The sequence below is a fragment of the Nanorana parkeri genome, unplaced genomic scaffold (genome assembly GCF_000935625.1).
Source record: "Nanorana parkeri isolate BGI_ZX_2015 unplaced genomic scaffold, ASM93562v1 scaffold107, whole genome shotgun sequence".
Classification (NCBI taxonomy): Eukaryota; Metazoa; Chordata; class Amphibia; order Anura; family Dicroglossidae; genus Nanorana; species Nanorana parkeri.
This window is the reverse complement of record NW_017306375.1, coordinates 604,348-620,365: the sequence shown is the minus strand read 5'-3', so window position 1 is coordinate 620,365 and position 16,018 is coordinate 604,348. Positions and strand designations below refer to the sequence as shown.

The 16,018-nt window shown below is 42.2% G+C and overlaps 1 protein-coding gene across 1 annotated transcript in view; it reads right to left on the bottom strand.

Annotated features, from left to right (window-relative positions):
- The window catches only part of ABLIM3 (actin binding LIM protein family member 3), a 96,861-nt gene extending 83,996 nt beyond the window's left edge, over positions 1–12,865 (bottom strand). The window contains exons 1-2 of the mRNA XM_018553040.1: positions 12,844–12,865; positions 11,887–12,027 (exon numbers count right to left, since the gene is read on the bottom strand). Of these exons, the coding sequence (XP_018408542.1) occupies positions 11,887–12,027; positions 12,844–12,865 (163 nt within the window). The remainder of the gene's footprint in view (positions 1–11,886; positions 12,028–12,843) is intronic.
- Positions 12,866–16,018: the final 3,153 nt, after the last annotated feature.

The following is a 16,018-nucleotide window of genomic DNA, read 5'->3' as shown; positions in this document are numbered from 1 at the left end:
TACATAATGATGTGAGTCATAGTGTAAACTAGTATAGGTCTAAGCATCTCTGCAATCCATATGCTAGCTCCTCTGGATTTTATGAAGAGCAGTACACTGTAATGAAACCAAATGCCTGCTGAGCTGACAGGTTTATGTGATTGTGCAATAAAAGTCTCTAATTCACTTTATTTTCCCTGTCAGCGGTACCGGAAGCATTAATGGCATTATTAGAATAAATTAAGTGAAGGCCATCTTCAGCTGATGATCTTAAAGAAGAAAAGTGGCAAGGTTGCACTCACACAGCCTGGTAAACTATTTTAAAGCTGAACACTAGGCAGGTATACAGAACTACACCGTTTATTCCAGTTATGTATTCATTGGGAATCATTACATTCATTATTGCATGGATTATTATAATCGATGATGTCGATTAGTTGTTGCAGCCCTAGATTAGAATAGATGGAAGCTGCCTTGCTATCAGATTTCTGTAATGCCCTGCATAGGTACACTAAGGCTGACACTATACAGATTACTCCATCATTGCTAAACAGTGTGGATGGACGAATCCCGTCCTCCTGCTATTGTATTTCACAGCCACATCTCCAGCGGCTGCTGCATACTGGACAGTGCCTGCATATGACTGAATCCTTCAACAAATGTCGGTTGAAAAATCGTCCAGGAGAGGGGTGCCTATTTGCTCTGTGTATGGCCAGTTTGAGACTGGGAGAGCCATAAGCAGTGCCGAGAGCCAATCTTAGCTCTACTGCAAATTGCAGGCAGATAAAGGGTATCTATGGTCAAAAACTTGAAATAAATATGTATTTCTATCTAAGTTGTATCCCACTCCTAATAACCATATCAATGTAGTAGGTTGATACCAAACACTGTTTGGTATGACACAATTTTATTACATAAATAGAAGCAGCTACAAAATTGTTTAGCTGTGTTATTGTATGATAATGCGTTTTAAAATATACCTGTGCTTATTACATAATTTTTCAGATGCAATCTAATCTAATTTATCATTTGTTCCGTTTTAATAACATCATATTAAAGTTCTAATTATAGTACATATCTTACTAAGTTTGTAAACTAACGTTACCCATGCTATGTTCCAGTTTTAACAGCCCAGCCCTCTTCATGTTGCTGTGCCACTGAGGATACTGAACTGAGAAGATCTCTCAGTAATTTGCTGGTTATGTAATTCCTTATGTTACCAATCTCTCTCTTCCTCAGACATATATCTTTGTGTGTCTCTCTTATGCTTAGAGGGAGTGAACTGAAGACAATATGAAATCGGGAGGTAAATTCTGTCTATGAAATCAGCTGATATCTGACAATGGCAAATGAAGGATACAATCTACACAAGGAATGCAGACAATGTGTGTACTTCAATGCATTGTACTTATAGTATGCTGCAATAAGCTATTATTACTGTACCTTTTTTTTATGTAATCACAATGCAAGCTCCACTGTACAAGAAAATATGGGCGCTGACCTCCTTTAGGAAATTCCAGCTGCCTGGCTGTCATGCTCACCCCCTACCTTAAATATTTTATGAGCAATTCTAAAACCAAACCCTTTTTTTTATTAAATAGAGTAGTCAGTGGTTTTAAACCCATTGCAGTTTTTTACCTCTGTGTCCCATTGGACATTTCCTGTCCTGTAGACACGGGAGGAAGTGAGATGGACTCAAAAAGAGAGAAGGATATGCCCTCTTAGACAGCTACTACCAGTACAAGAGTCCCTATGAGAAGATATCCCCCTATTGCTGTTTCCTTGACAATTCAAAAACCTAACAGGGATTCTAACCCGTTCAGTCCTGTATCTAAAACTATAAAAGAAAAACAAGTTTTGGCTCTATAAAAAGGTCAGCAATAATAGCCCATATATTTATTTTTCTTTAAAGAGGTACTCCACTGCCTACTCATAAAATGTTGCCTTTTTCTGTGCTATCAGTTCACAGTCCTATTAATGCCCCCCGTTTAACATACTATACCATGAAGATTAAAGCTAGCCATATACAGTGCAAGTTTTCTTTGAAGCAGCCAAAATTCATTCCATGGGAGGACCCTGCAGCCTCCCGGCCAATATTCTTAGATCTGAAAATCGTAGAAGTCGTGTGGAAAACGTTTGTTCAAACAGTGAGTGTATCCAATCAGCTTTGGGTATTCTAATAGCGGCACACTAGTCACTGTCAGAATACAACATCCCGACAGGGGGATTCCCCATCCACACTAGCGTGGATGTGGCAATGGAGAGACTATAGCCTTAAGGCCTGATTTACACCTGAGCATCCCAGGGCCCGAGCGTCCCGGGAACGCACATACCTTGTTTATCGTGCAGCCGCGCTTGGGGTGCCATTAGAAATGAATGACACCGCAAGCCCATTTCCCGTTTGTGCGCATTTTCATAAACGTGCAGCGATTGCGCACAAAAATGCGTGAATCCCTGCACAGGTGTGAACCAGGCCTCAGACTCCAATTCTGTGACACCTCAGGTGTGAATTAAGATAACTACCATAGCAGGAAAGTAGAAACTGCACAGATTATATGTGTCCCTCACTCCATGGTCAACCTGACTTCAGCTGGTATGCAAAGGATAATGGAGACACAAACTAAATTAAAATTTAAAAAATCTGTCACTTTGCCCATCTAATGGCAAAGGTTCTCTTCATAGGTCATCTCCAGTCACAGATATTTACCTGTCCCAGCACTACCACCGCAACCCTATTTGGATGCAGAAGCTCCAATCACTGCACAAGCTCTGCGTCTGTCATTTACAGGATTAATTACCTTATCTCCTCCAACCAACAGTATTCACCTAGCGAATGGCCTCTTAGACCCAGGCAGTGCATCCTGGCAGGACGGGTAAGATGTCCACACTGCTCAAATTATGCTGCTAATTATGAACAAAATGCAAGCAGTGTATAGCCAAGTCAGCACCCCTCTGTTTAACAAAAGTTGATTTTTGCAATAAAATTCCTGGCCGAATCAGCTGCAGTCATATTCCGATATTCTGACAGCAGCACACCAGAATACAATAGACCCCCTGGGAAGGATTTAACCATCCACGTGGTTTAATATGGATGGAGGAGTCAAGCGTTTTTTTCTCATTCATGCCTTAGGGCTGAATGAGAAAAAAAATGAAAAGTGTATGTCTAGCTGCAGAAGGTGAGATACCTCATACCTCATACCCACTTCCCAGAAGTAATGGGTATTTGAGAGAAGAGTCGAGGTGAGTATAAGCCAGTGGGCAAAGTTTCTTAAAAGCTGGTCATACACTTGACAATTTTCTGGCAGTTGTGGAATTCCTCATCAGCTTGAAATTAAAAAAAAGAAATTAACTGTAATTGTATGGGTTGTAGCAGTTTAGCAATGGAATCTATCACACTGCCAGTTAGAAGGCATTTTGATTACTTTTCACCTAAATTACAATATTTTGGTCCTTTTAAAACTGGGAACGCTCAAAACTGTTGGTGGCAGCTTACTGTGGACTGAATAATTTTTTCAGACAAAACCTAAAGAAAAATTGCCTGGGGGCTGGCGAGCCTACTGTGAGACAATGTACACAGGAGTGACAGGTTCTCTTTACAGATACATCAGATGCCTAAAAAAACCCTGATGTCACCTGTATGCTGCAAAGGGAAATCAAGGAGACTGAAAGAGCTTAGAAGGGAGTACTACTTTTACTGCACACAGCTAGAAACAAGCTCAGGCAGTTGTTTTAACCCTTTAGATTGGCAAACTGTATTTCATATATCACTAGCTACCTAAAATTGAAAGTCAGAGATTAAGGCCTCATTCACACTGCCGTAAAATACGCTGCGTATATACGTGTATGCGCGTATTGTCCTATATGCGGCATATGCAAACAAATGGCTCCATACACATAGCTGCGTATGGAGCCGTATATTTGCGCTGCGTTAAGATGCGCAAAAACAGAATGGACCCGAGATGAGTCCGGGCAACGTATTTCTGCCTATTTCACACGCATGTACGCGAGTTTGCGCGGGTGTACGCGCGTACAGTTCATTAAAATTTCTATTGCGAATGATGCATTCTGGGATTGCATATAGTGCACGCATATACGCGCATATACGCAATGTACAATTTTGCTCTTGTGTTGTGTGTGCATGAGGCCTAAGGAAAAACTCCATAAATATAACACTGTAGTATACACCTACCTGTGGGATGCCTATTGCAAGACTGGGAGCTTAAAAACTTAACAACTCTCAACACCTCACAGTCACTGACACACTCCTAGTACCTTGAAGTAGTTGGCTCTACAGACTTCTTTGTGAGTGCCTGTATGTACATGTAAAGTGACACAGTCATGAGTGAAGTGTGGGGGGCTGCAGGTCTCCTTCTGAAAATGATAGATGCCTTGCTGTATCGGACGCCTGTACTCTTGATTCACAGAGTAGGAATAAGCGTGCTGTTAACGAGTGTCAGAAAAGCATCAACGCTCCTTATCTTCATACTTGTTTCAGGTCAGCGATTGGGAGAACACATCATCATCGTCAAAGCATCAGAATGACAGCCAGGGAACTAACATTTTTTAAAAACGAGAGCAGTCTTCATTAATCTATCAAGTCAGATTCTCTTTAAAGTGGATCTTTTCCCCCATGCACTGAAAATTACATCAGCATGCAGCTGCTCTGCACGCTGATATGAAATCATCTTACATTCATTAGTTAAACATTTTTTGTTTTTACTTACAATTACTGTTTATCCACTTCCTGGTCCTCTTTGGCATTAGTGATGTAGCCCCGGCCTTACAAATGCATCCTGGGAAGGCTACATCACCAGTGCCTTTCTGAGATTACTTCTCATTTTGTAAACTACAAAATCTTGGGGAAAAGGCATTTTTCCCCCTGAGATGATGTGCACTGTTAAATGTTCCAGGAGGCAGACCCAGAGTTCCAGGGAGGAATGGATTCATCTGCCCTTAGTGAAAATGGCCACTGTGAGAAGAATGGGGAGGAAAACAAAACGAAGGTATGCAAAGAATAAAAAGCCGGCAATTATGTGAAAGTATTGCAGATTGTCATTACTAAACATTTCTAAAGATGACTTTGTTGTCACGTTTAAGATAATGTGATTAATCTGGTATCCAATAGTCCCCAAGCCCTCTGATATGCTAATTTTCACACTTCCTATCAGTGCCAAGGGCTGGACAGAGAGTCACCTAAGGTCTCTATTGGGAATCTTAATGGACCCCTTGTCTTTTTTCTGTGGTCACTCTTATATATTTCTCTACCCTGTCCACTGCCTTACTTCACAAACCCTTTCCCCGTTCTGGAAAATGCATAATGGCAGTTGAGAGAATTGTAAATGACGACATGGTACTACTATTAAATTCTGCTATGCATTAAGGACCAAATATAAATATTTCATAGGTAAACCTGCACAGTAATAACACTTTAAAAATGGGCGTAAATAAGCCCAGACATGACTGGTCCTCTTTACCAAAATCCATCTGGATCACCAAAGTTTTGCAACATCATATGGATCACCTATGGTTGGTGATAAATGAAAAATGTTTCACTTAGAATGCAAATAACGTTTTGTACACAGCAGCTATATAGATGTGAATCTGATGTTTCAATGTCAAATGATGACATCCCTTGTGATTACTGTTTAAATGATGGTGTTAAATATGCCATCATTAATGTCATCATTAAAAAGAACAAACAATTTTACAACTGAGATACAAACACTGAGGACAAACAGCTGTGCCATACATTTTACATGAATTCAACACTATTGACAAACAACTATATTGTAGAATTGACTTAATAGCGGCAATCACATGCTTTTTGCTCTTTCGAAGAAGGTGGATGAAGATGTCAGACAATGTCCTTGGCTCTTTCAGTGGTGCTCTAAGGCTACTTTAGTTCTGTGCTTACTACCATGGCAGTGCTAGCATGGCTGATGGAAAGTTGGGTTCTTTAAACATCACTCAATAAACAAAGCAAAATTGTATAAATGCAGTAACCCCTAAAAACCAAATTCACAAAAGAGTGATGAGTTAGGAGAAGTGAACAATCTAGGGCAAAATAGCTGATCTGGCAAAATTCTCCAATTCAGTTCACGTTACAGTTCAGCTATGTTGTCCTAGATCATTCACTTCCCCTGCCTTCTCCAAACTCTTCACCCTTTTGTGAATAACCCTGTAAATGTTAAAACCTGACAGGTTGCCGTGGGTCTGAAACTTTGCCCGTCATAACAAGTCTGTATAAGCCACAAAGATCTCCACAATCTAAGCCTTATACAGTTTTTATACAAAAAAAGAGACAGAATTGAAAAGCACCAGAAGACCATTATGACTGAAAGCAGGCTAATATTTACCCTACTTTGTATGTTGGTTTTCGGCCCCAGAAGCCAGGCTCTGTTAATTCTTGGTGAAAATTTAAAAATTAGATGGTGTTAAAAAGCAAGAACTGTTAACCTATCCTCATCCTCTGACCCTAAAACTTTACCAAAAATACCCCTTAAAACTTGACCTAAACTTAAAAAGGATTTATACACTGGGGAATTAAGAAAAAAGCAAAAGTCTTGTGAGAAGATATACAGTCCATTTTATCAGTGTTTTCTTGCAAGAAGATCTTTAATCTAACTCTAATTCTTAATTGACCCTAACACTTCAACTAATTGGTCCTTAAAGTGACACTAAACTCAGAAGTTAAATCTCAAAAATGCATTCAAGCACCACAAATAAGATACCGTACATTTTTGTTATTAGGCAATGTACTTGACTGTATTTTTAAGGTTTAAAAGGAGAGCTACAGCTCGCAGTATACTGAGACGCCGCAGCTGAAGCGGATCCCGACAATTATGTCTGGATCCGCCCAGCTGCGTGATTGACAGATGGCTCTGCCTATCTAGAGGAAGAGCCAGCTGTACCCGCCCCCTCCCCCGTCCGTTCCGCCAGTCAGCGCTGGAGGATCGGGGAGGGGGCCCCTGATACGGCAGAGAGCCGTGACAGGATCGAGAAGTTCGGCGATTTATCAGCAGCAACCGCAGCAACCGCACTATCACCTTCCCATTCCCTTTGCAGTATATAATTTTCTTTGAATTACTAGCATTGTACACTTTAGCTAGGTATGAAGCCAAGAACATAATGTCTAATTTGTATCAGATCATTAGACATGAGGTTGTGCAGATCAAATAAATACTTTCTGAATTATATGTTGGCCATGCCGACAAAAGCTGGAAGCTCACTTTTGAGAGACATGAAAGCAATATATTTTTCTTTCAGGTAAAAAGTGTAAAAAATCAATAGCCCCTAGTGAGGACTGTAACACCATCTTTTAGCATCTATAAAGAAGTTAAAAGCATGTCTTTATACTGGCTTCATAAAAGCCATCTCCTTCTCACTGGTCACAGCACTGAATAGCCTTGCAGATCAGATTCCTGAATGACACTTTAGCATGGCTGTTATTCTGAAGCTGCTCAACTCTCCTTCCTCTGATGGATGACACTGCATAATGTTTATATAGCAATAAAGACACGTTACAGACATTTCATTAGCTGCACTCCAGCTTCCAAGCATGGCTTTTGTTGCATTAACTCTACACATGGCTTTTACTAAAGGAACTCAAGTGCATAATTAAAGTAGGACTCAAGGTAGATATTTATCTTTGTTTTGGATAGTATGGAGAAGGGTTAGATATGTTGGCGTTATATCTTTATGCTTCCTGTCTCCAGCGATATAACAGGAAGTATAGGTGAAATTTTACCAACATATGGGAGTATACTACCTTCGAAAACTGTTACCAGAACAAGTGCCCCACGGGGCGGACTGACCATATGTCACCGACCCCTCCCCCCACCCGGTTCCCTTACCAGCCCGCATGGAAAGAGACATGGCTGTGTTAAAGCGGCGACGGCAGTATCGCCTGCCTCCCATGCCCACCAGACACTGCTGTCGCTGCTTTAATACAGTGGCATCTCCAAGTTTTGCAGCAGCGCGGCCTAAAAGAGCTCAAAGGTAGCGGGGGGCATGTTACGATAGGGGGTGTATGGTTGGAGGGTGGACCTACCCCCGATGTGGCTGCAGGAGAGCCCGAAGCTGGGGGGCCTTACTGTAGGAATGGTGCCCGCATCTGCCCCTGGTTAAACCTCTGAATCTGCTCTTGGTGAGACCTTTGCATCTGCCCCTGGTGAGACCTCCGCATCTGGCCCTAGTGAGACCTCTGCATCTGCCCCTAGTGAGGCTTCCGCATCTGCCCCTAATGATACCATCCACATCTGCCCCTGTTTAGACCCTCCGCATTTGCCCCTGCTTAGACCCTCCGCATCTGCCCCTGGTGAGACCCTCCGCATCTGCCCCTAGTGAGACCCTCAGCATCTGCCCCAGGTGAGACCCCCTGCATCTGCCCCTGGTGAGACCCCCTGCATCTGCCCCTGGTGAGACCCTCCGCATCTGCCCCTGGTGAGACCCTCCGCATCTGCCCCTGGTGAGACCCTCTGCATCTGCCCCTGGTGAGACCCTCCGCATCTGCCCTTGGTGAGACCTCCGCATCTGCCCCTGCTTAGACCCTCCGCATCTGCCCCTGCTTAGACCCTCCGCATATGCCCCCAGTGAGACCCTCTGCATCTGCCCCAGCTTAGACCTTCTCTCTGTTCCCACCTCCAGGGGGTACAGGACATGAGACACAAGAGAAACCTTCTTGTCTTACTGGTCTCCTACCAGGTAAGTGATAGAGACCTTGGAGAAATGTATACAAGGGTGAGCTAGTAAAATGCAAGCTACATACATTATGGGGCAGCACAGTGGCGCAGCGTTTAGCACTTCTGCCTTGCAGCACTGGGGGTCCCCAGTTCAAATCCCGGCCAGGTCACTATCTGCAAGCAGTTTGCATGTTCTCCCTGTGCTTGCATGGGTTTCCTCTGGGTACTCTGGTTTCCTTCCACACTCCAAAGACATGCTGGTAGGTTAATTGGCTCCTTTCTAAATTGGCCCACTATGTATGCATGTGAGACAGGCACCTTAGATTGTAAGCTCCTTGAGGGTAGAGTCCGAGTTTAGTCTTGCCTAGGGCAGCACAAAACCTAAATACACCACTGTGTGAATGTACAACTATGTAAAGTGCTGTGTAACTTGTCGGCACTATAGAAATCCATGTAATAATAATAATGATGTTGAAAATGATAAGCCAAAATACACATCAGTAAAGACTTTGACTTTACACACTGTATTTGTTTTATTCTTTGAGTTCATGTCACAGGATCACTGTGCAGATCTTTATCATTAATGGGTGATAATATATGTTTTTAATCAGTAAGAAGGTTAGGTGTAACATTTTGCTAGAATAAAAACTACTTGTACTCACATGTCTCTCACATTCCACCCACATTGTCACTCTTGCAGCCCCAACCAGGATCCATCTTTTATCTTTCCTCCCATTTCACCCAATCCATTTATCTCCTGTATTCATTACCCTTCCCATCTATTATATTTTCTTCCATTTTCTATTCCTTGATCCACTTTCTTTATCCTGCCCTTGATTTTGTCAACTTAACCATAACCCTATTAATCCTACTAAAGGGAAATTCATCCATGAATGCCATATGCCAACAAGCTTTTTACAGGATGCATGAACACTATCACTGTACAATGTGTAAAACAAAATAACTGCAACACTAATGTGCGGTATGTAATCTAATAACCTAAATAGAAAGTAAATTCAGAATGGTGATACAGTTTAATACTAACCAATAATCCACTGTATCCTAGTACATTCATTAGCAAATAATAAACACTTAAGTAGAAACTCTACAATTGTATTTTCTATCATATTTTAGTATGGATTGAGATCTTTTCTATTGAAATTCAGCAGCCACCGTTCAACTGCTTATCTAGTCACATCCACAGCAATGAGAGAAGTGGAGCTGCCAGAAAGATGATGGGTAGGTTAAATTTATGGCACTCTAAATGTTCAGTTCATATGGCACAAGCTGGGCCGCAGCCATCTTCAAAGCACTAATATTGGTGTCATTTCAAGGCTACGCTGTGGCTGACAGTTTTCTATTCTTCCTCCAGGCAGCCATCTGATTTCATGTTTTGGTGGAGATTCTAAGGAAAATAAATGATAGCACAAACAGCAGAGCTCACTAGATTCAACCAACCTCTTAGGGTTTAGTCACACTAGATGTAGTATCATACATTACGTCACATCATCCAGCCCAGACAAAATTTCAAGAAGAACTCCGGGAATTTTAAAAAAACGTAGCCTTGCACTGGCTGTGAAATGTCACTTGGCGTCCTAACGGCTAATGCAAGTCAATAGACCTGCAATAGATGTGTAGAAGCCATGGGAGCGCAGGGGAGAACAGGTACCAGGGACTCGTCTAGTAGCCTGGTGGTATTGAGGATCAGGTAAGTATATCTGCTTTTTTTGACCCCCCCCCCCAAAAACAAAAAACAAAATGAGCACCTAATTCTTGCAGTGCGGGGGGAAGCCCCACTGCAAGGGAAGGTTTTTTGTTTTTTTCCTGGAGTTCTTTAGGGCAGCAGAAAATCCATATTTCACACCAATGCAAATTGTTGACTTCAAGCAAGATTTTGATTGTGTTCTCCTGCAGACTATCATTCAAGTCAATTCCAATGGGGTCTTTAAAAAATGCAGTGCAACATGTCTAAAGGTGCCCATAACCTTACGATTATCGTACGATAATCGTATGCGATCGACTTTTCGTACGACAATCGTAACGCATGAATAGAGTGCTCGACCGATAGTACTGTACAATCTATCAGATTCCACTGCCTGGGTATAGTATTCTGACAGTTGGCACCCACAGCTGTCAGAATACCTGAACAGTGGCTGCAGTCACAAAATTCAATTGAATATTCAGCTTTTGTCGAACCAGGTGATGCTGGCAGGGTCACCCACAGTTCAAATTGAGCAGGATAAGCAACACTTTCCAAACTGCCTGTTTGAAGGGAACATTTATGGGTCCATTTCTAATTGGCAGCGGATAGACCTGGGCACTGTCCACTATACTCTATATGCATTGTAGGTCCACACTGTGGTCTACATTTTAGGACCCATTTATTAAATGCAGCCTGTCGTGTGGAGCTTGTGCTGCCCCAGTGAGTTATCTTTGCGTAGAACAGCATAAATAGCTCCATGATTGGAGAAGGGTTAGTCATGTGACTTTGGCAGGTCACATGAGCGGGCTCTCCTCCCAATTTTACTTTTCTACAAATAACTTTCATTAATTTCTATAGCGAGATTGCCAGACCCGCCCGCATCCACGCTCCACACACCGCACCTCCTCCCTGCCTCACATCACCCGACCATGCACACTACCGTTACATGGATGGCAAAAGTGGCAGACGGGCAAGGAGAAGGCGGGGGGAAGAGGCAGAGCGGGAGGGAGGCCAAGTTGCTGCACCATGGGCCTCTAGGTTGTACTTGCCCCCTGGGCTAAAAGTTGCCAGTCAGCCCCTGGAGACAAGACACAGAGAGCGCCTCAAGGCGCTCTCTGTTTCTTGTCTTGCAGTGCTGAGGTTGTTCTGAACCTGGTGAGAGCCGCCCCGTTATCGCCCTGCAGTCCTGAACATCATTGATTAATACTCTCTTGAACCAAAATCTGCTGGCACGGTGTTTGATTCTGTCTGCAATTTCTATAGCGCTCTGGGAAGCGGCCAAAGTACTGCTTTTAAATGTCCCCCTTTAGCTTGCTATACACTGCTTGAATTTGAGGTAATCAGCTGCAGTCAATGTTCATGTATTCTGACAGCGGTGGTTGCAGTCTGTGGGGCTGAACAGGAAAAATGTTGGACGGCTTATTGTTTCATAGTGTATTGTGTATATGACTGAACTATATACACAGACCAATGCATCATCAACATTATGCCTGAAATGGACACAGATAAATTATTGAGTGGTACCTTGACAAGTAAAGCAGCGGATGTGGAAGTGGTTGGTTTGCACCCTCACTACTTCTCCTTTACACGTCTCTCCACATCGATAGCACTGGATGGGACCCGCATTTCCTGATGAACTATAGGAGTTGTGTTGTTGGTAGGGCACTGATGGAAACAAGATTAAAGATTAATATGAGAATATTAAAGTGCTGTAATAAAGTAGAAAATGTTAATTAATTGTAAAAAAAATATCCTGACAAGCATGAGTTAAACCTCATAGATTTCATTGGCATTAAGATAGAACTGAAAAGACCCATTTAGAAAATGAAAAGGAATATAAGAAGTAAAAAGATTTTGGTTATCATTTTTTTCAGTGCAAGAACATGAACATTATCTTCAGACTAGTTACTAAAGGCAACAAGTCCATCTTTCCCCAAAACAGAAAGTAAGGGGAAATTTCTCTGAAGAAGCCACTGAAGGAAATAAAACCAGACAGGGGTTCCAATGCTTCCCCATTCTATCCACAACTAGAAAAAAAATGGGCATAGATACATTTTCATTCTTTCACTGCCAGAGCTGCCTTTGCATGTTTTTTTTTTACACATGTTAAATGCACAATTTAGGCCCCAATAGCACTTAACACCCCCCCCCAAGAATTTTATATTTCCCGAAAGCAGAGACCCTGTCGAATATAGTGATGGCAGTTGCAATTTTTAATATCACATGATATTAGCGCAGCTGTTTATTAAACGTACATTTTCAATGAAAAATACACTCTCCTTATGCATCCGACAACCACGATGCTAGTCCCTAGCCTGCAGAAGGGGCAGCGGAGCTCAGGAAACACAGCGTAGGTTGTTAGGTGGCGGGGGGGGGGGCACATTTCAGAGCCTTTGAAAGTGACAGGGCAGCTTTACAGTCACCCTACAGTCAGCTTTACACATGTAAACTGACTGCTATAGCAGCTGGGAGTCTACTTACAGAGTCCTGCTGCTGCGGACATATGGTATTTTAGTGGGTGACAAACTTCCTGTTATAGAGTAACATACCTCTGTCCCCGATATATCGGCAGAAAATTGCACTTTTGGCATAATACCGAAAGTGCCATTTTCTGTCCGAAATAGCGATGCATCTGTTCTTTCTCTCCTGCACGCTGGGCACTGCTCTGTGTCCCAGCAGGGAGGAGAGAAACTGTCACAGGCGGCCAAGCGCTGCGGGAGGAGAGCGCTGTGATCGGCCGGCGTCTCTCCTCCCACAGCGTGTCAGGAAGGAGAGCGAGTACAAACACTCAGCGATCAGTGATTGCTGAGTGTTTGTAAATAATTGAGGATATAGTATGGTTACTATATCCTCAATTATGAATGATTGAGGTCTCTGTGTTCTCAATCTTTTTTTTTTACTTTAAAAGGGAAGTATCAGCGGTCTTATATTTCCCCAAAGCCCCTAAAGGTAAAGTAAAAAATACAAATATTTAATACAAAATTAATAAAAAAATAATTATTAAACAAATTAAAAAGTTTATAAAAAATAAATATAAATAAAATAAATATACAATATTTTTAAACAGTTAAAATAAAAAACATTTTCGGTTTCAGCCTGACATATTTTTTATTTCAGTTTCGTTTTGGTTTTGCCATTTTCATTTCGGTGCACCTCTAGTTATCACCCTGTCACGCAGGCTTCCAGTGGTGACTATATGTGGCCTTTTCTACACACAATTGGCCCCTTTTTAGATGGATGGTCCAATCAGGTCTGCTTTTCAGATGGACCCAATCAGATGCCCAATGTAAGTCTTTGGGCAGTCGGATCTAAAAAGACGGGCGTCTGTTCACATCCAGTGGCCCCCGACTTCAGCCTGGTCCAGAAAACCAAGTGGAACAGTGTTCCCTTTCACCGTACCTGATCGTGCTGAATCAAAGGTAATCTGATAACAGAAACATGTCCATTTATATATGATTCTCCATAGTCTGACATGGGGCCAGTCATTTCAGTTTTTTCCTTCATTGAAAGATGGAGGAAAGAACTGGATGGATACAAATGTCACAGTGGTGGCATCCGATCCGTACCACTCTGATCAAGAGGAAATCCATGCATTGATCCCATCCTGATCGGATAGTGTGAAAGGGGCCTTATACAGGCATGGATCACTGTTGTCACAGTCAGGAAACCCACTCTTAGGAATGTCATGCAGCCAATACTGAATGAATGCATGCGGACAGGAAGTGCCAGGAAGAGCAAAGGAAATCGGCAGCATTGAGATGCAACAAAAGCATAAAATAAAGTATTAAAGAAAGGAAATTGTTTATGATGCACAGTGCTTACAGCAAGCTACATTTTGTTATGTAAGTGTTTATATCTAGTTTAAACAAACAGGTATCCCATATGCTCTGGGATAAAATAGTGAAATGCAGGTATGCTACTTGGGTATTTTTTCTACTACAAATACCAGCATGCTAAATGATGTAGTGCTGCAATAAAAGAGCATTAGTTGCTAAAAGAACCAAATGATTTCAGCATTCTGCTATGACAAAGAGCATGGTCATGTCTTAGGATAGGATTGCATGACAATAACTGGAAAGCTTTGAGAACGGTAGTAATAAATACACATTTGTCTGTATCTGGATACCTGGAAACCTCTTTTACAGCGTCTATTTCACAGCAATCACCTGTCCATTTCAGAGCTTTAAAACTACAGAACAATAGCAGATAGCTGGTGAAGATCAGCTAGCGAAATAGCTCCAAGTCCAACATCACATTCCTGGGTATAGATTGAGGTGACAGGGAACCAAACTGAAGTTCACCAAGAGGTTTGGATGTATTAATTTGAGCATTGTGATCTCAGGGCATGTGCTGGGTCAAAGCAGCCTATTCATGCTCGTGATCACGTTGGTTGACATCCAAACTTTTCCCCAGTATTACATCTAGATAACCTTTTCAGACACTGCACAGACTTGCTCTGCCGCTCCTGGGTTTTCATCCATAGATCTGCTATTCCCTTAAGGGCCATAACAGCAGATAATGAAGGTTATTCCTTCACCCTTTCCTACCCTTATCGCAACCTGTCAGCGCTTGTCTGCAAATTCCTGCCAGATTATGACAGAACTATCATAAAAACAGATGAAAATATTTGTAATATTCCTTTGCGGAAACATGTTTGGGGATGTCTATGATGTGCTGAAGGTGGTATGTTTTTTTCTGTATTGTGACCAATTATGCTTTTTTTTTTTTTTTACTATTGTTAAACTGTATTGCTTGCTATGCATTAACTTGTACCCAAATCTAAATTGGGGTTGATTTACTAAAGTTGGTCATGCACCTTTAGAATTCTCTCATTCAGCCACACGGATGGAATGAGAGAAGCCAGTCGATTCCCCTATCCATGCTATATAGCATGCATGAAGATATCTTCCCTGCCGACAATTCAATTCAGCAACTGGCGGGACCCACGTCTGCTGTATTCTAATTGCATCTAATTGGATGCAGTCACTGTTTGGCCAACAATTTTTAATTGGCCATACAAGTTAATTGAAAAGTCTACTTTTGTCACGTTGTGGGGAAATGACAGGGCCACCTGCAGTTTGAATATCTGAATCGGCCAAAATTCAAGCAGTGTAAGGCCAGCTAAAAGGAGCAGAGGCTGTTCACGGTGCAAAGGGAACAGCCAGTAAATCAAGTAAACCTGCTTTTACTTTGACTACCCAATCATGAGCGAGGAAAATTAAAACAGGAATTTCACTAGTACATCACAAGTTGATTGACATGATCAGAACTTGATTGACATGATCAGATCAGATCCTGGGACATGCAGCCCGGGACCGTGCGAGCATGTGCTGTTGTGCACAGCGGTTGCTGTGCAGCCCCATTGATTTCAATGAGGTTACAACCGTACGGCAATCGCTGAAACAGGGGTGCCATTAAAAAATAACGGCGCCGCCAGCGTGATCAGCGGTGGTGTACGAATCCGTGACTGCGTGGCCATCCAGGCAGTTTCGTGCATGATTGCCGCTTGCTCACGGATCGCCCAGGTGTGAACCTGGCCTCACCAGACTCTAACTTGGGTGGTCAATCTCAGTATTTCCTGCACATTAGAAAAGGTAGATTATCAGAACCTATATTATTTAAAGCTGAACTCAGGGAATTACACAAAAAAATCCCT